Raw genomic sequence first — 27996 nt, 5'->3', positions numbered from 1 at the left:
TGCACTTTCTGCGCTGGAGTTTATTGGAAGCATGTTCAAATTGTGCACCCTTGAGCAATAAACTCCAGCGCAATAAGTGCACCTGGAGACAGACCCAATGTAGAGAAGTTGTATCAATAAGCACTGAGTGGGCATTGGTAGCCAGGGCTTAGCATGTGTCTAACTAAACAAACAGCATGTCTACCTGTGATGTTTACTGTGGAATAGACTAAGTAGCTCCACAGCAAATGTCTTGGTGTCTACAGGTGCAGGGCTATTAGGTTAGAGTAAACTTATAAACTTGTAAATACAAGTACTATCCTGATGCAGCATTTTTAACTTCACAGCAGCACATGTGTAGATGCTGATGAAGCTGGCTGGGGCACAAGGGTGCTTCATCATGGTGGCTGCTTGCCAGCTAGACCCATACTAGACCATGCTTGTGCCCCAGTGAGCCCCTCTGCAGCATGTTGAGCTGGGCAGGAATATCCCCAGGTGGCAGGCTGATCCCCAGGCCTCTTGCCCTCTGCCAGGTGGGGGTACTCTGACCCAGCTCAACGTGGAGATTTTCGGGGCTCCCTGAGAGGAACTTCTCCCAAGCTGCTGATGCTCCATTGTGCAACTGAAGATGCACATGGTGGTACAGAAGTGGGTTGCTATTGATGTCTAGAAACCAGTTGTCCAAGACTGCTACCGGTCTGCAGATAACCAGCTTGGCAAGCCAATGGTCAGTAGTAGTGAACCTTTGTGATGCCATTATGAAAGTTGTTTACCTGGGCTTGGGACAGAAATTATACATAAACCAGTATAAGTGATCAGAAACCAGTTCAAATCCGTAACACAACAGAAGTTCAGTACATATAAACTGCTTTCAAAATGGCAGATAAACCTGGATAGATGTAGTATCAGACTTAACTGATTTAAGTTAAATTAGTTTATTGAACTTTTGTCCCAGATTCCCCTCCAGACTCAAGTTAACTTACAGTTTGCTAGCATCCCAGGATGCTTTGCACTTCACCCACAAACCTCCTCTTGCAGGGTGGGTGGACTAGTTTCCGCTCAAGCTGTCTGCTCCAGCTGAGCAGGGAGGCATGCTCTAGTGCTCCCCTTCCCCCGCCCCCTACCCCACCTTCTGGCCTGGGGCACTGGAGGCGTTTATTTGCATTTCCGGAATCAGAAGTGAATGTCTGTTCTCTTGCTTATCGGTTCAATCTCTGCAGGTTAGACTAACCTGTGAAGATCAATTCAGTCTCGAGCTTTTTGACTGTATGTGTTTAGACCTAGGGATTGTCAACATTGGAAATATGCCTGAAATAAAAGTTAGCTTTCAAAACATAGGGTTTCCAAACAGCCATTGATGGCACACGTGCTCATAGTCCCTGCCACCCTCATAAGCCATTGAATATGTTAACTGCAGGGGTTACTATTTCATCTGCAGATGTTAATGGACCTCAATCGAGGGTTTGTGCATACAGGTGTGGGAAGCACTAGCATGTGCACAGCACCAGTACTCTGAGGAGTTCTGGTATTTTATTTGCTTGGACTGTTAGAATTGTACTCCCTTTCATGCCAGGATCATCAATGGGGTGCAAGTTCATTGGTTATTTGAGAGACAGAGGTTGTCCTCCCATGCCATGGCTTTCCCAGGAAGCATAAGGCAACACAGAACATGCAGTTTTAGTCTTAGCAGTTGCAGAATGATGGCTGAGTACATATGTGGGAGGATGATGGTGAAATGATACTGACTCCAGAACTGTTTGGATGCCAATAGTCAGGACACTGTATGTGTGAGAGGAGCCTCTTACACCCAGCACAACATCTGTGAAACTTGAGGCAAGTATTTTCATATGGAGAAAACTGAAGAACTCCTTAAATGAGTCACTTGTATGGCAACTGCCCACATAAGTGTAATCCTTCTGCCAGGCACTGGTTGGCGGCAACAAGGGCTGGATTCAATTTTGGGGTCTAAATATACTTTGCCTTGGCTCAAGTCCCAACCCAGACCACCTGGGAACCACTAAATTACTAGGGTGCCTCACATAAACAAAAAACCTGTCCTTGCAAGCAGTGTAAACGGAGGATACATTTATTACAGAAAACAAAGGCAAGGAAAACAAAGAAAAACACTGAATACAATTTAAAACATTACCAACTACAAGCCATAGTTCATAGATTGCACCCTCTTGGGGAGGCTTCACCCATGCCCAAGCAGTCTGGCACTTGGGGCACACCAAAAAGACAGTTCTAGGGACTTGCATCCTTATCTGCCCTACTGCACTGAGCCCTGATCATATAACTGGGGTTCAGGCACACAGCTAGGCTGAAACACCATAGTTGTAGAAGGCTGCTGAGGGATTTAGTCATTTATCTTCACAGAAATGGTGAATGTTTAAAGTACCTTCACAGGAAAATAGTGCTGTCTTCTCAATGCTGGATAGTATCCATCAAAGGAGGCTTGCAAAGACTGAACTGGCTTTTACTGACTTTTAGCACAAGGCAAGTTTATGTTACACTTCGACTATACTAAATCTATGAAGCGTTAAGCAGCATTAAAGTTAGAACTTGCTGTGAGTGGTCACGTGTTAAGTGTTAATACCATTTCTTGCCTGCATACCCCTGACTTGCCAGGAGGGGGCTAGTGAACAGGGGCATGGCTAGGACCCAGGACACCTGGGCTCTGTCCCTGCTCTGGGAGGTGGAAGGTGCGGAGGGAACTGGAAGCATTGCATCTTTGGTTACTGGAGGACTGCCAATTGCTCATTTATTTCCATGGATCAGACTGAAAAATGCATTTGAAAAAAATCTTTGATATGTAAAAACTTGTAAGAAATATCTGTTTCTGCAAGCGCAGATAAAAGCAATAAGGCAATACTGTGAAATGCAGTACTTGGCTTATGCGTTTTCATTTCTTTTTCCCACTTGGTAGCCATCTTGGGGTGTACTTGGTGCTGGGGTAGAGATGGAAGGAGAGCAAACTGCTGTGAAAACTCCATATATAGTGTCTACCGTTAACCGAAGCGAATCATAGCTAAGGAACCCCAAATCCTTCCTAATTCTGAATTCATTGGCTATCTATCAGGAATTTCTTTCCCCTGTATATAAAGAGGCCTCCCTTCCCTAACTGCCCCATCCTCCCCTCCAAACCCCCCCACCAAAAAAAAAAAAAGAAAAAGGAATGAGGTAGCGAGAGACAGTTGTTTCCATGCTTGGAGCACCGAAAAATGCCTGATAGGCAAGAAGCCAGGGACATTATCTGACTTCTGGCTTGCTTCTTTTACCTTTCATCACAGTTGCATGAGATACATGATTCACTCTTGGTACTATGACTCAGTACTGTGACTACCCAGCCAAGAGAAAGAGGTGATAAACACCTAATAAGAAAAATATAAACTGCTATTCAGAAAGGGAGGTGCACAGAGGGGCTGGAAGACTCAGGAACTGGGAACTGTGGGAATGCTAGAGAAGGACAGTGTGTATCTCACAAGTATACTGCAACCATGCTGAAAATTGACCATACAGGGAAGCAGATATCAGCTGGGACAGGCGCAAACTCACAGAACCTGACCAGAGCCTGTGGGTTCAGGTTATAATCACCCTGGGAAATGAACTGAGGACTTTCAGTATGAATTAATAGCACAGTATGGGAAAAGAACATGAGCCTGAATGTGTTTGATGCTTTCCAGTGTAAATATATTCAAAGTTTAGCAAGTGTCTGGTTTTGTTCACCTCCTGCTTCCTTTTTATGTACCCGTGTAATGATTTGATGAAAAACGCAAAGATTAAGCAAAAGAAAGTACATGTGGTACATAGGCTGCCACATCACCCATATGCTTGTGCAGGGGAGTAAGAGGTCTCTGCATGAGTTGTGTGGACTTCCAGTCGTAGTGCACTACAAAAGCGTGCATGTCCCTCCTCCAAATCTCCAAGCAAATGGGCATGGAGCAGATGACATGGGTGAATTTACCAGAAGCACAGCTAAGCCAGCGTAAGGACGACTGTAGTTTTTTCCTAATATTACTTTTCTGGAGCAAGAAAAACACAGGAAAGAAGTGTGCTTCACAGAGGCACAATGTCTTTCTTCTTACTGTGCTCCTGGGCCTGGACACCATACACAGCTTGGAGCTGATGGCTTTACTACCGTTTGTAATCATATGAAACATTCATATTCTTCTGTGTGAACTACAGGGTATCATAATACCTTCATTTTTTTTAAAGTGAAGTTTTCCATATGGTTCCAAGTTGGCCACCGCCTTGTTTTAATGGAATGGCTGAGAAAGAAAATTCAGATAGTTAGTGTTATATTTATACATTTTACAAAGATCTCAATAATATGTTTCACTTATTTTGTTCCCCTAGAAATCATCTTGTTGAAGACAGAAGTATTTTAAACCATAGCAAATCTGATTTTGTGTTTGGAGAAAACATGGTTGAGAGAGTTTTGGTAAGGCTTATGAATATTGACATACTATAGCCCAGCCAAATCTACTTACCATCTTAAAATATCTCAGAGAATGATCATTTCTATATTCTTCTGTGTCCCTTTTAAAAATTGGGTGAATTTGAATCCCATAAACTGTTCATTTTTGGGTGAATGTTGATTGAACAGGGGCGTCTGGGTCTTGCCTTTCTCAGCCAAGTGCCCTACCTATGAAGTTGTAGTCAGGTGCCCTCTTTCTTTCTTGGCTGAATAAATACTTAATGAAACCACACGAAGTGGAACAGCCTCTACAGGAAGTAATGAGAGTGGCTATACACCACATAGCCTACAGGTTGGTTGTTAAGGACTTACTTGGATGGCAGATGTTGGGTTTGAATCCCTTCAGGCAGAGGAAGGAGCTGAACCTAGGTTTCCCACATTCTAGTCAATAACTGTCTAAAAAGTGGCCACCTTTTTCTCCAACTGTTATGCATAGCTTGATCCTTTGGACAAGAACTGAGACTGTCTAACATATCAGGTGTGACCAGCCAAGACAGGTGGAGGAAAGCCTAGTTTATGACCCTTGGTAGGGTTTATTTATATGTTAGACATCTATCTGCTCAGCACTGTCAAGTCGCAGACTTTTTTGGAAGATACGTAAGAAGCTGAAGTGCCTATTAGAGGTGTGTGAAACAGGCTGTATTCGATTTGGGTTCAGATTTGGCCCAAATTGGGAACTGTGATTTGATTTGTTGATTCGGATCACAGTCCCCAATTTGATTAGGATGAATCTGAATCTGAAGATTCAGTGCTGATTCAGAGAATAGACACAGCTTTAAATGTTTTTTCTACATACCTCGAGGTACCAGGCATGGCTCATGAACACTGCGATGCTGGGGCAGATGGAGCATCCCACAGGAGCGCAGGGTGCCTCCCCATGTGCTTGGCAGCAAACCCAGAAGTGGACCAGAAGTACTTTTGGTCCACTTCTGAGTCTGCCAGGGAGTGTGCTGGGGGACCCCCATCTGGGCCCCCCTAGCTCAGTGATTGGCCGCGGGAGGACCCCGGGTCCCCCCCAACCCCAGACCCAGGAGGCACCAGTTGCTGAGCCACAGGGGTGCAGGATTCCCTGCCCTCCACTCCCTACGTGCTCCCCAGTGGACCCAGAAGTGGACCAGACATGCTTCTGGTCCACTTCTGGGTCTGTTACCAAGTGCCTGTGGGACGCTACATCTGCCCCAGCATCACAACATTCATGAGCTGCCTGGTACCTTGAGTTATGTAGAAAAAACTTTTAAAGCTGTGTCCATGTCCAAATTGATGAATCTTTCCAAATCTCTCCTAGTTGACTCGGAGGGTTCCAATTCGATTCGGAGAGATTAAAGGCTCTCCTGATTCGATTCAGATTTGGAGATTCGGCTACTGAATCAGGCCAGATCTCCACTGAATCAAATCAGGGATTGAAGCTTCACACGGCCCTAGTGCCTATGTGTTTTAATGCCTCCAGGGTTAGGTAACAACTGAATCACATCTTTCAGGATTGCAGTCTGGACATAACTACCTAGGGTTACCATACATCCGGATTTTTCCGGACATGTCCTCTTTTTGGGTCTGCCCATCTCCATCTAGGTGTTTTGTTTTCTTAAATATCAACAAATGTCCAGGATTTTGCTGTGCTCAGCATCAAAGTTTTTTCTGACACTTCCTGGCTTGCCCTAGCAAGAAGCTGCTTAGGACTGGGGGAAGCAGGGGGAGGGTGACTGGAGGTAGGGGACATCACATGTATATGCATGCATGAACACACATGGCCACATGCAGCCAGGCAGGGTGGGAGCAGACCCAGTAGCTCGTTGCAGGTAAGTCTGTCGGGGCAGAGGTTGGAGGGCTAGGACTTGGGGACTGTCAGTGTGTGTGTGTGTATGTGTGTGTGTGTGTGTGGCAGGGGTGCGTGGAGGGGATGGATTTGTGAGGGATGGCAGGGGAAGCTGTCTGGGTGTCAGGGCTGCAGCAGGGTGAGGGAGGCACCTGTCCCTCCAGCACAGAAAGGGGAAAGGAGGGTCCTTTGGGGGCAGCAGAGAGCTGCGTGGCCGGCCTGGTGGCATGACAGCTGGAGCACCTGTTTGCAGGGGTGGGGCAGCTGGGAGCCACTGCAGGGCTGGGGGGAGCAGGGGGCTGCGGGTTGGGAGTGAGGGGCACCGGCAGGCTGGGGAGACAGGGGGCTGCGGGTTAGGAGTGAGGGACACTGGCAGGCCTGGGGGGCTCTGGCTTGGGAATGAGGGGCACCAGGGGGTTGGGGGACTGTAAGTCAGGAGCACAGGACAAAGGCAGTGCCAGAGGAGTATGGGTTGGGAATATCAGCAAGGATGGGGGGGTTGTAGGTTGGGAGTGGGGGACACCACTCATCCCCTCTCCTCCACTGGCCTGGATCAGGCCCACTGCTCCACCTCCCCTCCAGCACCCCAGGTCCCCACTCACTGCCCCACCTCCCCGTCCTTACTTGTGGCTGTCCATGCTGTCTGTCCCAGGGCAGCAGGCAGGGAAGGGTTAAGCTACCTGCTCCACTGCTGCTGTCTGGGTGGGCTCAGCCCCAAGAAGAGCAGTAGCCTGGCATCGGTGACTGGACAGCCAGGTTAACTTCCCTGCCTGCTCCTCTGTGACAGACAGCCAGGCAGCTACAAGTAGGTGGGGGTGGGGGGGTGGTTTGGGGGAACCCTGAGGGGTAGGGACAATTGGGGAACCCCGGGGTGAAGCCTGGAATGGGAGGAGAGGGATTCTTACCTTTCAGCCCTCCAGGCCCTTGCTGGCCTGAAGTGTGACTATGCCAAACTCACACTAGCACTAACACCCATCAACATTTGTGACAGGTGTAACAAGGCCTTAGGCACCCCAGAGTGCCTGTAGATGTGCCAGGAGGCTGCTGCAACATGCTGGAATTACAGCGTGTTGGAGCAGACTTGATTAGTCATTTCATAATTTCATAGATTCATAGATGTAGGGTTGAAAGGGACCTAAGCAGATCATCAAGTCCGACCCCCCCCCACCCCCGGGCAGGAGAGAATACTGGGCTCATATGACCCCAGCTAGGTAATTGTCAAGCCTCCTCTTAAAGACCCCCAAGGTAGGAGCCAGCACCACTTCACTTGGAAGTTGGTTCCAGATCCTAGCTGCCCTGACAGTGAAATAGTGTATTTTAATATCCAGCCTGAACCTACTCTCAAACAACTTGTGGATGTTATTCCTTGTTACTCTAGGAGGTGCACGGGTGAACAGGGTCTCTCCCATTCCCCGCTGGTTCCCCCTGGTAAGTTTGTAGATGGCCACCAGGTCCCCTCTCAGCCTTCTCTTGTGAAGGTTGAACAGGTTCAGGTCCCATAGCCTCTCCTCATAGGGTCTGCCCTGCTGTCCCTGGATCATGTGAGTGGCCCTCCTCTGGACCCTCTCAATGCTGGCTACAGCTCTCCTGAAGTGCGGCGCCCAGAACTGGACACAGTACTCCAACTGTGGCCTGACCAGTCGCATAGAGGGGGATGATGACCTCCTTGGCCCTGCTTGTGATGCATCTGTGGATGCATGACAAGGTGCGGTTGGCTTTACTGACTGTGTCCTCACATCGGCGGCCCATCTTCATTTTGGAATCGATAATGACACCGATATCCCTTTCTGCCTCTGTGCTTTCGAGAAGGGAGTTCCCCAGCCTATAGGTATGCTGCTGGTTCTTATTCCCCACGTGCAGCACCCTGCACTTGTCAGTATTGAATCCCATCCTATTCTCATTTGCCCACTCCTGTAACCTGTCCAGGTCCAGCTGTATCCTGTCCCTCCCCTCTAGTGTGCCCACCTTGCCCCAGATCTTGGTGTCAAGCTTTAGGTAAAGCACCCCTTTGAGCTTTAGGTAAAGTACCCCTGCCACCATTTTGAAACGTGGGGATGCTGATACACAAGACACTCTGTGCACTTTACTTAGAGCAGCTCTCAGAACTCCCCTACCCCCAGAGCACGTGTAACAAAACCCTAAATATTTTTGTGGATTTAGTTCCCTGAATTTAAGAAGAGATTACTTCAGGGGTGGGCAAAATGCAGCCCACGGGCTGGATGTGGCCCACCAGGCCATTCTGTGCAGCCCCTGGGGCCTCTGAGAAATTTAGAAAATGAATATTTATCTGCCCCAGCTGCCTATCATGCGGCCTTCAATGGCTTGCCAAAACTCAGTAACCAGCCCTCTGCCCAAAGTAATTGCCCGCCACTGGACTACAGCATAGGCTCAATGAACTTTATGTTTTTCATGTTCAAATTCCTACTATGGACTGATAGGATAGGAATGGTTTGCCACAATAATCCAATGTCAGCTTTTGTATATAGGTGTGAAGTTTGCCCATTGGTCTATTACATAACCACTCTAATATGTCTTATCTTCATTACATTCGTCTCTGATATTTATTATAATCCAATGCATTCTTGATCTTTCAGCTTGCTGCTGGAGTCAGGTAACATATCAACTTTACTTAAACAGTGTACCTTATTTCTTCTGTTTTTCTAGACTCCTCAGAAATGTTCCAAGCTTCATAATGAAATGGATCCAGGCAAGAAAGAAAGAACAACCACACACACAGAATCTTTTCAGACTTGTTTTCCACATACAAGTAAGCATTATTTCTTGGCAAATACAGTTAATTGTAATATTACATCCATTTCAGTGTACCATAAAAGACATCAAATTAGTGAAGTTTCAGTAATTGTCATCATTTTCAAAGCGTACTGCTGGGAGGTGTGCCAGAAATGTAAGTAGCTGTCATAGCTTATGACATAGGACTAACACTGGACTAAATTCAGAGGGAATGATTTATTATTGGATTCATTGAGACCATTTTTCTGTTTGAGAGTCACTCACAAATAGGTCAAGTATGTGATAAATTTCTTCTTTACTTGAAAGTAGATCCTGAATGTTTTGTGAATACATTCTAAGCAAGAACTTGCTTATGAGCTTTTTGCTTCAGACCCAAGAAGAAGGGGTGGACAAGGCCTTCTTTAAACAATTGATAGAAGCTTTCAGATTGCAGGACCTGGTTTTCATGAGTTTCTTTAATTACCAGGACACCTGCTGGGAGGGAAACACAGCAGTGCAAAAGCAGTTCAGTGAATTCTTGAATTGTGTTGGGGATAACTTTTTGATACAGGTAATAGAGAGGCCAGCTAGGCGGGAAGCTCTTTTTGACTTGTTGCTCACAAACAGGAAGGAATTAGTTGAGAATGTGAGGTGGAAGGTAACTTGGGTGACCGTGAAATGATAGCGTTCAAGATCCTCAGGGAAGGAAAGAAGAAGAGCAGCAGAATAAGGATACTGGACTTCAGAAGAACAGACTTTATCAAATTTGGGGAACAGGTGGACAGGATCCCACTGGACCCAGGTCAGAGGGGAAAAGGAATGCAGGACCACTGTAAAAGAGACCCTTTTTAATGATATAGGAGCAAGCTATCCTGATAAGATGGAAGACTGGGAAATGCAACAGGAGGCCAGTCTGACTTGACAGAAATCTCTTTAAATTCAAAAAACAATCCTACAAAAAAATAGAAACTTGGCCATCATAATAGGGAAGAGTATAAGAGCACTGCATGGACGTGCAGGGAGAAAATTAGGAAGGTCAGGACATGATTTGAGATGCAGCTGGCAAGGGACATAAAATGGATTCAACAAGGATGTTAAAAGTAAGAGGAAGATCAGAGAAACCATAGAGTCCTTACAGAATGTGGAATGCAATCTAGTTACGGATGATGCAGAAAAGGGTGAGGTATTTAATGCCTTTTTTAACTTAATTTTTCACAAATAGGCCCAGTTACTTTCTGACCAAGGATCCTGTTTTTCTCTGTTTAAAAAGTGCAAACTCTCTGATTAACCCCCCCCAAATCTATGTTTTTCCATGATTAAAATGAAATGTAACTATATATATATATATAGGTCTCAATGGAACACAATGTTTTATTGATATATTTACAATTTAAAGCAGTTTGGAAGCCCACCGGTACTTCAGTTATTATAATGAAATAAATTCTAAACACCTATCATTTTAGCATTTGATTTTGGGTTTTTATCATGGAAAATCAGAGCTCCCCTTGCCCCCTTACCCTGCTGGTGACCCTCACTCCTAACCCGCAGTCCCCTGGCCTTGCTGATGCCCCTCGCTCCTGACTGATAGCCCCCTGCCTGCCCAGCCCTGCCGGAGGGGGCCCCAGCTGCTAGGGCTACAGGACCTGATGGCTGCATCCAGGTGCAGACAGGTGCTAGCCACAGCTGACCAGCAGTGCCCAAGCCCTGGCCCCTGGGGGGAGGGCAGCAGAGTGGGGAGCCCTGAGCCCCACAGTGGACACACTGCATCCTTCCCTACCCCAGAAACAAACCTGGGAGGTGGGGCATTTGCCCGCTCAGTGCATCACCTCTAGCATGACCTCCCCGGGAGGTCAAGACAGGTCCCAGACCGGAAAAGGGCAATATAGTGCCCATCTTTTAAGAAAGAGAAGAAGGAAGATCTGGGGAATTACAGACCTGAGACTTGTAGCCTGAGCTTGATACCTGGAAAGACCATGGAGCAAGTCCTTGAGGAATCTATCACGAAGGAGCTAGAGGAGAACAAGGTGATCAGGAACAGCAAGATCAAATCACTCCTGACCAACCTGGTTTCCTGCTATGATAAGGTCCCAGGCTCTGTGGATGAAGGGAAATCAGTGGATGTTATATACCTTGACTTTAGCAAGGCTTTTAACTTGGCTCCCACAACATTTTCATTAAGAAGCAAAGAAAATATGAATTAGACAAAATACCGTAATATGGATTCATAAATGGTTGGATTATTGTGCCCAACAAGTAGTCATCAATGGTCCAATAATTAGTTATGAGGAGGTATCAAGTAGGACTCCCCAGGTGTCTGTCCTGGGTCCAGTGTTTTTCAACATATTCATTAATGATCTGGATAATGGGACTGAATGCACACTTAGCAAATTAGTGGATGACACCAAGTTGGGTGGAGTTTTAGACACACTGGAGGGCAGAGCTAGGATCTAGAATGAACTGGATAGACTCAAAAAATTGTCTACAGTCAGTCAGATGAGATTCAAGGACAAGTACAAAGTCTTGCACTTGGGATGAAATAATTGCATGCACAAATATAGACTGGGGAATGTTTGGCTGGGCTGCAGCACTGCAGAAAAACACCTGGGTGTTACGATGAACTCTAGAATGAATATTAACTGACAGTGTGCTCTTTTTACAAAAAAAAGGCAACAGTATACTGGATTGTATTAACCGGAGTGTCAGTGATGTATGGGATTTATGTCTTTTATTATTTAATTGTCTGAAAATATGACAAAACAGTTTAATTTACAAACTCAAATTTTAATCATGTAGGCTCTGATCCTGAAAATCATTCTTTAGGGCAGAGCTGTGATTCTGTACAGAGACTTTTGGAGTCAAAGGAAAGTCAGTATTCAGGTCCACAGCCTTAATGAAAAATAATCATACTACAATACACAACTAGTTATTAATGCACTGGCTGATATCAAGCACCATGAGGAACATACAAAGTCATGGACCATGAAAACATGCATTTCTGTTGATGTGGTAAAACAGCCCATCTATAAACATTTCAGGATTTTCTCTTTTTATTCTCCTTTAGAAACAGTTGTTGCTGAGAGTGCATCACTAGCTGAATCAGCTGCTGCTTATATTGCTAAACCAACACAGAAATATTTGCTAAATAAAGTGGAAGTTATAACAGGAGAAGAAGCAGAACACAATGTATTACAGGTATGCAGTTCATGAAGACTGCATGATGAATATTTTTTACGTTTTGAATCACATCATAGCTAACTTACGCTAACATGAACATATACTACTACTTTGGTAGCAAACAAACTATCTGTATACATTTTCCCCTTTAAAATGTATCTTTTTAAAACTAATCTTCTCACAAGCTGGTATGCAGATTTTTATCTTATATTGTCTGTACTGAATATAGTTTTTCTACCAAGTGATCATGTTCCACAACCTCCTTCTGCTGTTACCTGTTTATAACTGTCCTCAGAGTAGGTCACTGTACCCTAGGACCAAAAATTAAAACCTCTTAAATTATGAGAGATGTAACACCCAGCTAGAATTAACCCAATATTCATTTTACTTTTTAGAAAAATGTCTAACTTGATACAAACTGTAATATAAAAAGTTGTACCGCAGAGGCATCAACAATGTAAACAAATGCCATTGTGAAACAACTTTCCAGTTCAATTAGTTTCTAAATTATTTTCCCATTAGATCAATTGCAAGCTCTACGTGTTTAATAAACTATCATTATCCTGGACTGAAAGAGGCAGAGGATCCTTGAGGCTCAATGACACTTCAAGCAACAGATGTGGAATGTTACAATCAAGGCTAGGTAACCTTTCATCTCACTTCTAAATCATGCTATAATTTGCCATAGTCAACTGAATCTTAGCATGTTAGCAACTCTGTAGTCAACTTTTATTTATATGAAGTTGCTGAAAGTCTTTTAAATACTTCATGATAAAATTAGCTGTCCACAAACCTCACTTGCCACTACAGGGTTTTTTTGCTAAGCTGTATGAGGGCACTTATTGATGTCATTAGGCACTATATATTTCTACTGCAAGATATTTTTAGTACAACTATTCTTTCACTGATTCAGGTTTTCCAAAGGCAGTGCTGCTTCCAAATGACTTCTGGGATGTTTTGTTTACCAAACTGGAGTTTCTTCTATTGCAATATATGGTTTTAAAAGAAAGTTTTGTTATCTCATAAGCCAAGAATATAAAATACTGAGAGGAACTTGATTTTGATACATTAAAACTGATTGTTTAAAGGCCACTGAAAAAAGGACAGGTTATAATTCTGTGAAATGCAAAAATAGAGAGCTGTGCTGCAATAGTAAAGGGAGGATGTTTTCATAGAATCTGATATATGCAATCATTGTTTTTTAGTTATGAGAAATCAAGGCAGCTTGAGACTGATCCTCAACACTAAACTCTGGCCTCAGATGATGATAGAGAGAGGAAATCACAAGAGTCTGTGCATTACTGCAGTGGACCAAGAAGACTGTTCTGTTAAAGTATTTCTAATACAGGTAGGAGAAAAACCAAAACCATTATCAGAAATTTTGCAATCTGACTCAACTCCTTGTTCTGGGAAGCTTCCAGCTTTGTTGTATTAATCATCATTATAGTAAAGCCTTAAAATGGATGAAGAATTACCATTGGTGGCAGTGGAAGTCTTGTACAAAGATTAAAGCTATCCTTACAGCTGTAGGTGATCAGATGAGTGCATTAGGCACCCAGCAGGGTTCACTAAAGCAATGATGCAAAAGGTCAGTTTGACATGTTGAGAGCCCACAGAACTGGCTGCTCTCTGGTGCTGGATATTTGCACTGTCTTTTAATGTTAATATCCTTCATATCAGCAGTTATATGGCAAAGGGGATGTTATTCAAAGTGATCTTCATGAGAAGTAGAAGTAGTAATACCTACAGCCACAGAAAGAGCAAAAGGGGCTGTCCACAAGATTCTTTAGTCAGATGGAGTTTACAGTACAGAAATATAAAAATTACCAGTATAAACAGCTATTTTGGTCAGATAATTTTTAACATATTTGCAATCTTAGACTGGTTTTGTACTTAGAATGCTACAAATGACTTGGGGGTGATGATGACATTTGCTATTGAAATTCCCAACCACGTGGCTTTTAGTGGGTTTTATGTAAATTGGAGTGAAAGGAATGCTGTGCTGCAAACATGAGCAACCTAAAAAAGATGCTGATACTCTACTACTTTTCAGTGTGACTACTTACATTTGTACAAACTGGGAGAATAAAACAATTGGCATAAGGATAAATAATGCCATATGATTCAAAGTGCTAGAGAATCAGGGCCCAGCAGACAAGCTTTCAATTATCTGCTGCCTTTCACCTTCACTAGAAGAGGTCATGACATCTTTTAGATTTGTTAAAGAAAAGCCGTTTTGATTGTTAATTCTTTGTTCCCCACTTGTAAGCAAAAATGCTAAACATATATATTTATTTATACATAAATAATTTATATCTATACTATACAGATATACTAATGTATGTATATCTATAGTTGTGTGTATGTGTATTATATAGTGTGTGTGTGAAAGTTTCTATGTGTTGTTATTGTTAGAAATGTGTTTTGTTGGTGTGGAACTGCAGTGAATCTGGAATAGGAAGTGTTTAAAAAAAAAACTTAGCTATTAACCAAGCTGCATCATTTTTATTTTAAGTCTCTGTCTGTTATATCAAGATGGAAAGCAATCAGTGCGTACATTTTAATAAACTCTAAACCACTTAAATGAAAATAATGTCATGTTTATCTAAGCTTCTGAAAAGTCAGTAACTTAGAAGCTTAGATTTCATAGACATTAGGGCTGGAAGGGACCTTGCGAGATCTTTGGGTCCAGCCCCCTACCCAAGGGGCAGGAAGTCAGCTTGGGTCAGATGACCACAGCAAGATAAGCATCCAAGCATAACTTAAAGGTATCCAGAGTAAGTGGTTGCACCACTTCTTGGGGGAATCTATTCCAGACTGGAGACTCGGATGGTAAAGAAGTTGTCCAGTCTAAAATGGTCTTCCAGTAGTTTGTGACTGTTAGACCTTGCCTTCCCTTGTCTTGTAGAAATTATTTGGATACAGAAAGACAGCATCTCTTCAGAAGAGATTTTTTGCTCTTTTCAAGTACTTGAAAACTGTGTCTGTTTTTCAACGATCGTTGAGCTACAGCATTACTTTTCTGTTCTCTTCAAAGCACTGTGCATTTTGTTTCATACAGGCAAGTTCAAAAGACGTTGGATACCTGTATGCAGCAATACACCACCGTCTTGTTGCATTGCAAAGCTTTGTGGAAAAAGAATCAGATACTAATCAAGAAGATACGGAGCCAGAAACAGCCTTTTGTACACTAATCTGTGGCAGTGATGATGAAGAGGAGGAAGAAATAAGTCAAGTGAGCAGCAATAAATCAGGTAAGCAGAAATCTCTGTAGGAGGTCTGCGCCCCTTTGTTTTGTGGCTTCATTTTTACAGTTTTCATTTTTCCTTTTGCTTTCCATCAAAGTCCCTATGCTGTGATGACCTCACTCCAGCAGTTAACTAGAGTTTTATCATTTTAAGTGGCTACATTCAACAGGGCCAACTTCTTGTGGAACAAATGTCTTTAATCTTTATAACTAGAATCCTTCTTAGGCAAAATGCTGAGGGCCAGTTCTAGATTGGGCCCTCAGATGCCACCAACTTATATTTTGGCATACTTAAAAATTAGGCACCTAGCCCTAGGAGAGTTATTCGAACGAACATAGTTGTGTACCTAAACTTAGCATACAACCAGCTGGGAGAAGTAGGCACCTTGAAATGTGAAGAGGCTACCTAAAGGAGGAAGTAAAGCTAATTACAACCTCCACTTCAGAGCAGTTTGCATAGTCCACAAAGTGGCTGAAAACAACTGTAGACAAGTCGAAGTACAGTAGAGATACAATGGCCCGAGTTTAAATCTCCCCTAATCTTAGCAGAAGGTAGGGAATACTTCCTTATGAATATCTCTGCATGGCCAGAACTGCCTTATGGAGGCACATGTTGCAAACTGCTCTTCCCTCTTCTGGGTGGAAATTGCTTTTTGATGTTTGATTTATCACTAGCCATATTACATTTCTCTTTGATACTCAACTGCCCACTGTCTCCTGTTATGTTTTTTAAAGAGCAGATTTTCATATAACTATTCAGAAAGCATCAAATCATGTACAAGTAACAGTCTTGAGTGACTGTTTACTTTTAGAAAACAAACAGGCCTTTTAGCAAAAATATAAGAGTTTACAGTACTTGTTCCTATGATCAGTTGTTTTCTAACAGTATTTCAGTAGCATTCAGTTTTTCTAAACAAAATGTGCTGCTGTTACACAACAGGTTTTTTTCCAAGTACTCATTTTTCCTTTCAGCAACAGGAAAATTCTGAGCGCTGAGAATTCTCTTTTTATCCCCAAATAATCAAACCCTCTCTGTATCCTTCTGAAGTAGCCTCCATTTCATTTTTCAAAGGGTTTCTACTAATTTGAAAACTCTGTATAAGCCAAGTTCCTTCCCAGAATTATTGATAGTAAGCACTCTTTGTTCTTTCACAAAAGTTGAGATGAATGTTAAGGTCAAAACAGTGTAGGATTGCAGATTTGCAAGTTAAATATTTATTTGTTTGCAAAGATTTCTGATGCAACAGTGATACGGCAAACTAAATCTCAGATCTGTGTAACAGTGCACAAGATTAAAGGATAATAATGCTATCTCTGTTTTTTCCTAGCCACTTCCTCCACACTTCTATCTTTCATTTTTCTCCAAATGGTCAATGATAATAGTATGTATGGTAACTTTCAACATAGCTCTTGTGTGGCTTTTAGCATTTCTTGCTTTATCTTGATTGCTTCTGTTATCTTCATAACAATTGGGTCTTCATTCTGTGCAGCTTTCAACTTCAGTACCCCAGCTTCACCTTAAACCCCTATGTCTACCTACATTCATACAATCCAGTCTTGCTGAATGTTCTGTTATGGCTTCTTTCAGAACAGAATGCATACAACTGTTTGCTCTTGCAGGAGAAACTGTCCCGGGAGTGACTTAACTCTGGTTCTTTCCAGTTTTATCTTTCTCCTGGAACAGCCATTTTTGCACTGGAAAAAAAATCCTGAACATCTGTATACCTGTGGTTTCTCCTGTAGACACAGGGACTCTCCCAGGGCACTTACACACATACAGTGAGTCTGCTCTGATGTGCTGGAAATCCAGTGTGTCGGAGCAGGCTCGATTAATCAAGTCTGCTGGAGCACATAATTAACATGCCTGGCGCTGCATTGGATGCAGTTGTACCAATGGCACAGTGCATGTGAGTGCTTAAAAAATGGTGGGCAGTGCGCTTTGAACTAAAACACATTTGATATGTTTTTAGTTCATAGCACACCATCACCAGTTCCTCAGCACAGTTGCATGCTGAGCCCCTTACACACCTGTACCTGATGCAGCACTGGGCACTTTTAATTAGTGCTAAAAGTGCTCTGTGCTGTGTTGGGAGCACATGTAGAAATGCCCTGAATGTCTCTATGTGGTCTAAGCAGTCAACTGTTGAATCTCACTTTTTTCTCCTAGATTAAATTTCTTAAGGTTCTTAAAACAGCTGCATCATAGGGGTTAATGAGAAACTTCTAATCTTCCCTGGCATTATTACTGCCTCATCAACAATGCTCTTTTTAAAACTGGTGAAGAAAAAATAAGATGCCAATTTGTAAACCTAATGATGAGTAAAACAAGAGCTGAAAGCAATCTTTTCTTTTACTATCCTGCCAAACTTGGACTTCTGGGTTCTGTGGTATGTGCAGTGGTTATTAGTAACACTTAGCGAACCTGTATTTTCAATTAAAATCAAATTTCTTTTTCTATCATTATATTATGATATGACTCGTATAGAGAATCTAAGTCTCATATTACAAATTACCCATCACAAAAATCAGAATGCAGTCAACCTAGCATTATGGTATTTGGGGTCCAGTCACAGGTTACGAAGTACCTGCTATGAAGTAATGAAAACACTTCCAATTCCAAACAGTGTTCCTTTGTAAAATGAGATCTTTAGATAACATTCTACACCATATAGCATCAGGCCTGAAACATGTATGCCTGTAAGTAATAACCAGTAATCTGACCTGAGTTATCACACTGGTTTAATTGCTTGCCGTCCTGTAAAAAATGTTTGTGGATATGCCTGAGTTTAGTTAGATTATATGCATCTAACCCAAGAACATACTTTAAAGTTATAACCTATTATGAAATGTCAATTTAATTCAAACTGTGAATACTCTGGAATAAGCAAGTATTTTAAATTCTATTTCAGATCATTCTAGATGGATCCGCAGACAGCCTGTAGTCTGTTCGTGACAATGATTACAGGAACAAAGACTGGCAGCTCATAGTGCTGAAAATACCAAATTTATCTCATAAGTCCCTGGAGTGAAGGAATCTGATGCATTTGTTCCATGATTTTCAAGAAATAAATTAATTTTCAGGACTGCAAAAGTTTAATACATCAGAGAAGGACTTGACGTGCACTTTAAGGATTCCAGTCATCATTCCTTGCACTGAAATGGGAATGACAGGATGGCCTCCACTGTTCAAGAAGTATTATAAAGGTTTCAGGATTTTGGAATTAGGCATATTTAAAGATACTGAATATAAGGGACATTATCCCTAATCAAGTTTATTCATCATATTGATGGATAAAATCTTGCCATGAACTTCATGATATTCCTATATGAAGTGATTATTTATTTTTGTTTTCCATAACACAAAACAAAACATTTATGAAGACTTTAAAAGTAGCTTTTTTGAAAACAGTGAATATAGCTGATAACATTCAAAAACCCATTCTATAGTCCACACACAAGCAGAAGTATTTGTCCACATCTGTGTAAAATGAGCAAAGCCTATGGAAACTAGCCTTTATAATTAAACAAGGTATTTGATAATGAAACAAAACATTTTTGTTTTGAAAATACTCCAGGATGTGAATTTGGCTATAGGATTGTTTTTAAATGGGATCCTACTCTGCTTCTGACAGTCAGCAGGAGTTTTGCTGCTGACTGCAGTGAGAAAAAGATTGGGCCTCAACTTCAAGGAGGCATCTGAAAATGAAGCTGTAATATCCACAAGCACAACTATTTGCACCTTCTTTGCTTGCACAACACAAGTAATTACATAATTAACTGCTCTTATGGCCTTTGCAAATGTGGATCCATATACTATTTCTGTAGAACTGCTGAAAATGTCTTAACCATGTGTGCCAAACTAGTTAAATGTATGAGTTTTATTGTTAACTATACGCCACCAAGCACCAACACTTCATGTGATTACCTACTATACAATTTGACATATACAATAATCCAAGTACAACTAAAGATACAGTCACTTGACAATAATGAACCCATAATTTACTATGCATCATTTAAACTTTTTTTTGCTAACCAAACTGATTTAAGATGCTGTAAAAACAAACTCTGTAATGCCTTGTCAGCCACCAGTTCACAGTACAAAGAAGCCATTCAGAGCATTGGTGCTCTACTACTCCAGTCCACAAAGAAAATATATCTTTATGCATCTTGCTGAACCTCTCTGTAGCATTTTATATACATGATTATCAAATACTGCTTTCCTTCAACTGATGGGTGACATGAAGTTCCTCTGGACTCAGAGAGGCCATGTCCTGACAAGTGCACACATGCGGTTTTCAGTGCCTCAAAGCAGTTTGAGGTGCTGCAACCTGCATGTGGTGCACATGCACCTATTTGCCATGCTGCTAGTTAGCGGTGTGTTGGTTTTTTTGATACTGACAGATCCTGGTGTCAAAAAAATCTGCCACTAAAAAATAGTGGTGTGGCGCACACAGCAGCAGCATGTGCCACCAGAAAGATAGCTTGGCTGGCTGGAACCATGCTCTGGCTGCCAGCCAGGCTCCAAATGGCTGGCTTAGCACCACTGCTGCCCCAGCAGGTCCCTAGGACACCAGATAAGACTGCTGGGGCCAGCATAGGTGCTGGCTTCAGCCTCCCCTACCCCACCAGGGTCACTCTGCTGTGCACTGGAGCACACATGCAGGGGTGTGCTTGACAACAAACAGCAGCACAAAAATGTGCCACTGCTATTTGTCCTGCAGGAAATACACACCCTTGCACGTAAAACACTTGTTGGGACACAGCCAAAGGGTTGTTATGGGTTTTTAACCTCAATAGTTATTGTCTCCAAAGTCCAACCAAGGTTCAGTCCATGCATCTTAATAAACATTTATATAAAGCTGTTCAAGAATTGGTGTAACAACATTCGCTGAAGTGCTAAGAAAATCTGCATCTTCGGGTAAATGTGATATCTTTTATTACAGGGGTATAGGTTGTAATCGTGTTGGTCTAAGGACATAGGCAGACAAGGTTCTTTGGGTAAATGTGGTATCTTTTATTAGACCAACTCAAATAGTTGGAAAAATTCTTCTTAGCAAGCTTTTGGGTTTAAATACGAAGGGTATTTAAACCAGAAAGCTTGCTAAGAAGAATTTTTCCAACTATTTGAGGTGGTCTAATAAAAGATATGACATTTACCCAAAGAACCTTGTCTGCCTATGTCCTTAGACCAACACAACTACAACCAACAGCCCTAAGAAAACCTGAACACTCAGCTCATTTATAATATAGCACTGTCTTCCAGAATTCTTAGTTTCTGAATACTAGTTATCTAGAACTGAATTGAAGCAAGGCTGATGTGTTCTTGGTAGGAAAAGAGCATTACTTAAAGGAGTTGAACTTCTGACATATCCACAAATTGAGGGGTCCATAGCCCCTCAATCATCAGTTCCACTGGAGATCCAAACAGCAAGAATGGCACAATGCTCTCTTCCATCTGTGGTGGCCAGAAGTTTGTGTCCCTCCATACCATTTTCACTCTTTTGTATAGAAGTCCTCATAGATTTGCCTTACAGATTTGATTATTGCAAGTCATGCCAGGGGCCAAAGCAATGCTCTATGTAAAAAAAAAGAAACATGCCCCCCTCCCCCCCTGCCGTTCAGCTGTTACAAAATACAGCAGCCTATCTGCTTAGATATGTCTAAGTAAGAGGTCAGAGTGAGAACACTGCCCTGGAACACCTCTGTCTAAATTGATTATCCACTGTACAAAGTGCAGTTTCAAAATCTGTTATGATAAAATCCTCCATGGAATAATGTCTAGGTATCGATTACATCTCCACTCCAATGCTCTGTTATAGCCACATTACCTGAAGGACTTCTCTGGTGCGTGGGAAACAATACTTTCATAGAAGCTGCTCCTAGACTGTAGAATTGATTCCCGTAAGATATAAAAATGTAGTGTAGCTTCTAACTGTTGAAAACTAAGCAAAACATAACTCTTTGAATTGCATTTCCCCAAGCAGGGCTATACTTCCTTATGCACATACATACTTTGAAATGAATAAAGCTCTACCTCGTAAAGGCTGGGGTAGAAAAGAGAAATGTTGTTTTTGTTTCTATTTTTAACTCCTTGGTAGGACATTAGATATTATGCTGTTGGAAGGCCATAGAAATATATAGTCTTAAAAATATTTTTGGTGTGAGCTTCTATTCTTGATATCTATATGTATTAAATTATTTGTGCTGTTTACCATTGCTGCACTAAAAACATAGCTTTTCAAGGCTAATATATGTTAACATTTTATAAATGGAATTCAGTATTGATAATATAAAGCTTTTATTTTTTGACATCAAAAACAGTAGAATAATATTTTATCTAAGCAATTAATTTGTATGTTCACTGTCACTGGGTATCTTCTTCTGTGTTCCAATTCTAGCTATGAATACAATAACTTCGACCCACTCCTATCTCAACATTCTTCCATCTTAGATTTTCAAGGAGCTAGAGTGTATTTAACAGCAAAAAATATCAGCACATACCCAATGCATGCAAAATTTCCATCGGTGTTGAGAGATTTAAAGAAATAAGGTATGTAGGGTCTGAGACCCTTAAGTATTAATACAGAAATAGTTTTTAAAAGAAGTGGAAAGCTAATAATTCTGAGTAAAAGAACAATAAACCTGACATTAAAATTAGGTGCTTCTGACAGCTAATTGGTAGCCATTCTAACAGAAATTATTTGGACTGATGATTTAAGTGATGGTGACCTATATCCTGTTTGTCCCAGGGAGCTAGAGCGGGACTTACCGGCACCGTCGGAGAAACCCCCGTGGCGTGTCAGCCGCTTGTTTATACAAACGCAGCCGGAAGATGACGTCATCGGGAGCAGGCAGCCGGCGGGGATAAAAGTGGCCGCAGAAGAAAGGAAGGGGGAGGCAGAGGAACCGGGACCAGGTCCAGCAGCAGGAGGGGCGGAGAGCCCCAGAGCGGAGCAGGCGGCAGCTTCCCCAGGAAGAGGGGCAGAGAGCCCCAGAGTGGAGCAGGCGGCAGCTTCCCCAGAAACAGACGCGGAGAGCCCCAGGGAGGGGCAACGACCCGCTCAGCCGGAGGGGAGAACAGCAATGACAGCCGGCTGCAGGGTGTCGGACGAGTGAAGGTGGGCAGTGTGGCTGGAGACGGACCATGAGGAAAGAGAACCCCGAAGAACAGCCGACAAGGGACCTTCGGGATACGGACTTGAAGCCTGCGAGACCCACAGGTTGAGTGCCGGGGTGGTGGTGCAGGGACGCAACCCTGCAAGAGGGGGCGAAGACCCGGGAGAGCCCCGAGAGGGTGTAGTCGGGCGGAGGTCGCCGCCAACCAGCCGTGTTTAGAAACCTATAGGGTGCACTAGGGAGGTTGGGGGGCTAGATACTGCCCAAGGGGACCCGGGGAGGTCTAAATAGGATCCTCAGCCAGTAAAGGGCTGAGGAGCTGGTCTTTAAGTTGTTTATAGGTTTGTTTCCCAGTTAAAAGCAGGAACAGCTGAGGTGACATATTGATGAAGATAGGGTCAAGGATGTTTTAGAGAGGCACAATCTGTGCTGCGACCCAGTGCAGGGTCAAACAGGGCATAGGAAGGAGAGGACAGAGCAGACAGGCCCGCGAGTAATCCGATGAGGGCAGGCCAGGCAAAAGGGGAACTACCAGCCCATGAACAGGAGGTCTGACCCATAAAAAAGAAGGCACTACAGGTGGCGTGAGGCCAGGGTACAGGGGTGGCGGAGCCCCGTGACATGACCGCTGAGGGATCCTGGGCCGCGGAGCACCCACGAACCGACCTTAACTGAACTTAATATCAAGTCATGGCAGGCGAGAACTAAGGTGGGGACTGGGCAGTAAGAGATCTGCTCTGATCCCGTAGCAATCCTGTGAGAGCAGCGGCATCCCCCTACTGAAGGTGAACCACTTACGGGTGAGGACCCTAGTCCGGCAGTCACACTGTTACCTGTCTAAATCACATCCTAAATCTTATCACAAAGAGCTTTTGGTGCCCTTTATTAAATGAGCTGATAGTTCATGTCAGCATCACCAAACCGTCCATGTGATAATGTTTTCCTGGCACTGATACTGATATAGATAATATTCTATGCAGAGTGGCTAAGGACTGAATGAGTATCAGTACTAAAGCCTGCTTCCCCCTTAAGGTTTTTTTTCCCAGAACGCATTTTTGAGATGCATTTTCAGGACAATTTGAGGAAGCGTGCACTGCCTGTTCTTTCATTAAACAATGGACTTCGAACTCCAGAGCTGTGTTTACTTTTGCAAACATTATATTCACTTAAAAATAATAATTTGGTTGTAACTGTTTGTCTGTGCTGTTTGTTTGAAATGTGGTGTCAGTTAAATTAATCTGCTTGATGGCTGAAGTAGCTAGGAAGAACTGATCTGTGTTCCGAAAAGTAAATTACAACAAGACTGCTCTAGTGGATGTGTGGACTAGAAAGGGATCGCCCATCCCACTGAGGATGTTGTTTCCAATATTTATTTTTCAGAAAACGTTTTTGGCTTTTTTCAAGTTCTTTATCCTATGAACAATCGCACTTCATTGGAATTTGTGCAGTAAACTCTGTGTGCCAATTTCTGTCCTAATTTATAACTTGTATCACCACAAGACTTCATTAGAGTTGCATACAAATATATGGCTGGACAGAAACTGGCCCCAGGAATTAAATTGCTGTTGAACTGAATTGTCAAGTCAGTAATCTGGACAATGTGTAGGATTCAGCTAAGTAAATAAGGTGATGGACATTGTTTAATGTGAGATGAAGCTTCTGGAGAGCAAGAAAATTTCCACCTGAGGAATAAGAATTTAGAACTGTGGCCTCGTGGCTCCAAAATCATAGAACTAGGTTTTGGTAAAAAAAAAAAAAAAAAGCTCTAGGGGCTGTTCAGCTCACCCTAGGCATATGTAAATGATACTAATATTAATGTAAATAATACCGATGTCAATATAGATAACATTCATTTTCAGGAGTCATAGACATAGATGAAGGAAGTATAGATATTGTAAAAGATTATACCAGTGATCACTGATAAATTACTGATAAATAACTAATAAACATCACCAAAATAACTTTTGCTAACAAAAATCAATCAACTCCACTACGAAAAGACAACGTTGTTTTATTCTATAATTGTTCTGGAAAAAGTTCCTAAATTCTATTGCATAAGAGAAACATTTGCAGGACTGTTATGTAAAACTGTTGGTACTGGTGGAATTTGACGACAATTTAAAATTGTTAATAATAATAGTCCTGATATACAAATGATACCAATTATGTTGTTTTTGTAACACAGAAAGAACTAATAGATTCAGGGTTATTACAATAATAAATATAAAAACATGTATACATCTTTATTTCAAATCATTCAGGGACAAATCTCTCCAGAAGTGATATGATTTGCAGTATGTTTCTGTCTTACACTCAGTATTTATGCCACAGTCCATGAATTCACTATTATGTATAAGTCTATGAGGAGAATGTGGGCAAGGATCTTCCCAGCTATGGACAGGAGTGTAAAACCATGATACCTGATCTATATTTTTTCTTGAATATCTTTCAAGTCACTGGAAATCTGTTCATGTTTCCAGATTTTCATAATAAGGATGTGTATTAGTTTGTGAGAGATCTTTTGTCTACCTGGCTTATAAATTTCAGGTGGTATTCCATCAGGACCACATGCTTTGTTGTTCTTCATCTGCTTAATGGCTTTCAAAGTATCTTGATAAATTGGTGGATTTGTAAGGTAGTCCTTAGGGTGTTGTGAAATGGGTTTGATGGTATTGTTTTTGACATCAGAGTTTCAGTTCAGCAGCTCTTGAAAGTGCTTCTTCTGCTTTACCATGATGGTGGAGCTGTCTTTAAAAAAAAGTGCCGTTCCATCCTCCTTGGACCTCAGGGGACAACTTTTAGTGTGCCAGGCCATAGATAGCATTGGCCGTGCTATGCATGTGGCTGTTGGCAAACTTTTGAATCTCTTTTGCTTTGTCCTCCCACCACTTGCTCTTTCACTCTTGAATTTTCCTCTGGGACTTGGCTTTAATGTGGTGATAAGTGATTTGTTTCTGTTTGGAGCTGAAACTTTGAAGGCTTCTGCCAAGGCTGTCCTTTTCCTGTTAATGAGAACGTGAACTTTCTTATAATCCTCATTGAACTAGTCCTGATTTTTTTTATAGAGAAGCCTAAAGCTTCTTTGCACACCTCATGGATGCTTTTCTAGAGGCTCTCCCAATGATCAGTGGACTCACTTTGCTCACTGAGGAGATTCCACCCAAGTGTGATTTCAGACCACTCAGAAGTACAACAGATATGAACTTTTCTTGCTAGACAGCTGCAGAAGTGTTGCAACCAGCACTGAGATCTTCACATGGCTTTCATTGACCTGACTATGGCCTTTGAGTCAACTAACAGAGAACTCCTGTGGAAGATGCTGATGAGATTTGGATGTCTGCCAAAAATATTTTATATTATCAGATTTTTTCATGATGACATGACAGCAGCTGTCCTAAGCAATGGCTTGGAAATGGAATCAAGCAAGGTCATGTGAATGCACCAACATGCATATTGCAGCTATTTCACATCTCATTGCTGATACACTTCCATCTGAAGTCAACATCCAGTATCGTGTGGATGGGAATCTCTTTAACCATTTACAATCCAAATCCAAGATAATCAACGCATCCAATGCTGATCTTCAGTATGTTGATGATTGTGTCGTGTGCCCACTCAATTGAAGAGCTCCAGGAAACTCCTGAGTGCTTCTTTGAAGCGTACAAAATGTTTAGATCAGTACTTCTCAAACTTTTGACCCCTTACTCCCAACCCACAGCTCCCCATCCCTGCGACTCCATCCACTGATGTTACAACCCCTGGGACAAAGATCATTCTTTTGTTCTGTTTGTGCAATACAAAAGGGTCCTGATCCATGACTAGGGCTCAAAGGCATTATGGTGGTATTACTGATTATTATTGGAATAATCATTGATGAAAGGTAGAGCTGTCTATCATACACAATCTAAAATTACCATCAAACTTATGAAACTCAGAAGATTTAGGCCCAGATCCTGTTACACCTAACTGGTGTCTAAATGTGATTCTACCTTGCTAAAGTTGCTGAAAAATTATTAATGCAAAAAGTGAATGGGTCCTTACCACTCTTTGTGACTTAGTCTGAAGGCTATGATGAAGAAGGCACATTGCAAAAGTGCTAAGTGGTGGTGCTCAGCTTTTTAGAGCACGGGTGCTGAGCTCCCAGCCTGTGGACCGGATTTAGGTGCTACCACTCCCCTGCTGCTGAATTTTGAGACCCATGGAGAGCCCCAGGCATGGATTGGGTGTGATTCCAGTGTGTAGGTCCAGGCAGGAGCAGGGCAGCATTGAGCCCCAGGGCCCAATCCTAGCATGTGAGAGCAGGAGGAGGTCATGCCAGGCCCCCAGGGCCCATAGGGTTGCTAACTCTGTTTGAATCTATTCCGGGAGGTTTCTGAAACACCAACATGCCTGAGACACAACGTGAACATGCCTGCGTGCTTGCGTACATCAGTTACAGATTACAGTGTGTAGACTTTACATCAGAAAGGCAAATGCACATTCCTATTACCTTTTAAAAACCCACTGGACTACTGTGTAAATCAGATTCAATGTTTAATATTTATTTTTAATGAATACCGTATCATTTATCTCCTTGGTGACTCTCAGCGGGTCTCCTACAGCTTTATATTTAAATCCTGGAGACTCCAGAGCAATCCTGGAGGGTTAGCAACCCTAGGCCCAATCCTGGCAGGAGGGGGTAGTGCACAGCCCGTGAAACCCAGTCCTGATGTAGGGGGCAGGGAGTATGCGGTGCCAGGCCCCAGGGCTCCCATCCTGGTGTGGGAGGTCCACCCAGCCTGTGGACCAACCCTGTACCATTCATCTAGTCTGCTGGGCAAAAAGGTTGAGCATCCCTGTTTTAGAGTATTGGGCCAGGTGTTGCTGCCCAAGGGCATTGTGGGATACTACTCCCCTCCAGTAGAGGAAGGAGAAACGGGAGAGAAGTGACTACCTCTCTCCTTCCCCTCCCTCTGACACTGGCAAACAGGGAGGGCTGTGGCGAAGATCAGTGTAAAGATCAAATTGGCGTCTGTGCTGCAAGCGCTGTTACGAGCATGGTCAAGCCTGAGACCACCCCCCCCCCGATCATGCGCTGTAACATAATCAGACACGCGCTGGTTATGAGAACGATGCATGATCGCCTGGAAAGTTCCTTGAACGACGGCCTCTAATTGGCTCAAGAGAAATCCTGGTGGAATGGCGAGGTATTTAAGCCCCGCCCAGCAGTTGCCCCGAGAGACCGCCATTCCACCACAACCTGAGCTGGCCTCATGTTTCTTTAGGGCCGTTCCCTCAGGCATACCCCCGCTTGTTCCGGACCATCTCGTCTTCGATTCACAACGCGTAACGCAAGCGAATTCTGGTGTCCTCGCCTCCATTGTCTGCCAACTACTGCTATAGGGGCATGAGTAAATAAACATTGTTATTTGAAACCATTACGCATCCGAGCCTTCCTCATCCTGTAAATCCAGATCT

At 42.8% G+C, this 27996-nt stretch overlaps 1 protein-coding gene across 6 annotated transcripts in view; it reads left to right on the top strand.

Moving 5' to 3' along the window:
* RANBP3L (RAN binding protein 3 like) overlaps positions 1-25103 on the top strand; it is a 45035-nt gene extending 19932 nt beyond the window's left edge. For 2 of the 6 annotated variants that reach the window (XM_090037944.1, XM_090037942.1), the window contains exons 9-15: positions 4336-4420; positions 8934-9036; positions 12061-12191; positions 12696-12816; positions 13379-13521; positions 15235-15427; positions 21822-25103. In XM_090037944.1, the coding sequence (XP_089894070.1) occupies positions 4336-4420; positions 8934-9036; positions 12061-12191; positions 12696-12816; positions 13379-13521; positions 15235-15427; positions 21822-21874 (829 nt within the window). In that variant the 3' untranslated portion in view covers positions 21875-25103. Of the gene's footprint in view, positions 1-4335; positions 4421-8933; positions 9037-12060; positions 12192-12695; positions 12817-13378; positions 13522-15234; positions 15428-18329; positions 19461-21821 lie in introns of those variants that run through there. The other 4 variants (XM_090037945.1, XM_090037943.1, XR_016441174.1 and 1 more) reach the window with 3 other exon arrangements.
* The last annotated feature ends 2893 nt before the right edge of the window (positions 25104-27996 follow it).

The sequence above is a fragment of the Crocodylus siamensis genome, chromosome 3 (genome assembly GCF_052110815.1).
Source record: "Crocodylus siamensis isolate JL-2025a chromosome 3, ASM5211081v1, whole genome shotgun sequence".
Classification (NCBI taxonomy): domain Eukaryota; kingdom Metazoa; phylum Chordata; order Crocodylia; family Crocodylidae; genus Crocodylus; species Crocodylus siamensis.
This window is presented reverse-complemented; position numbering and strand designations above follow the sequence as displayed.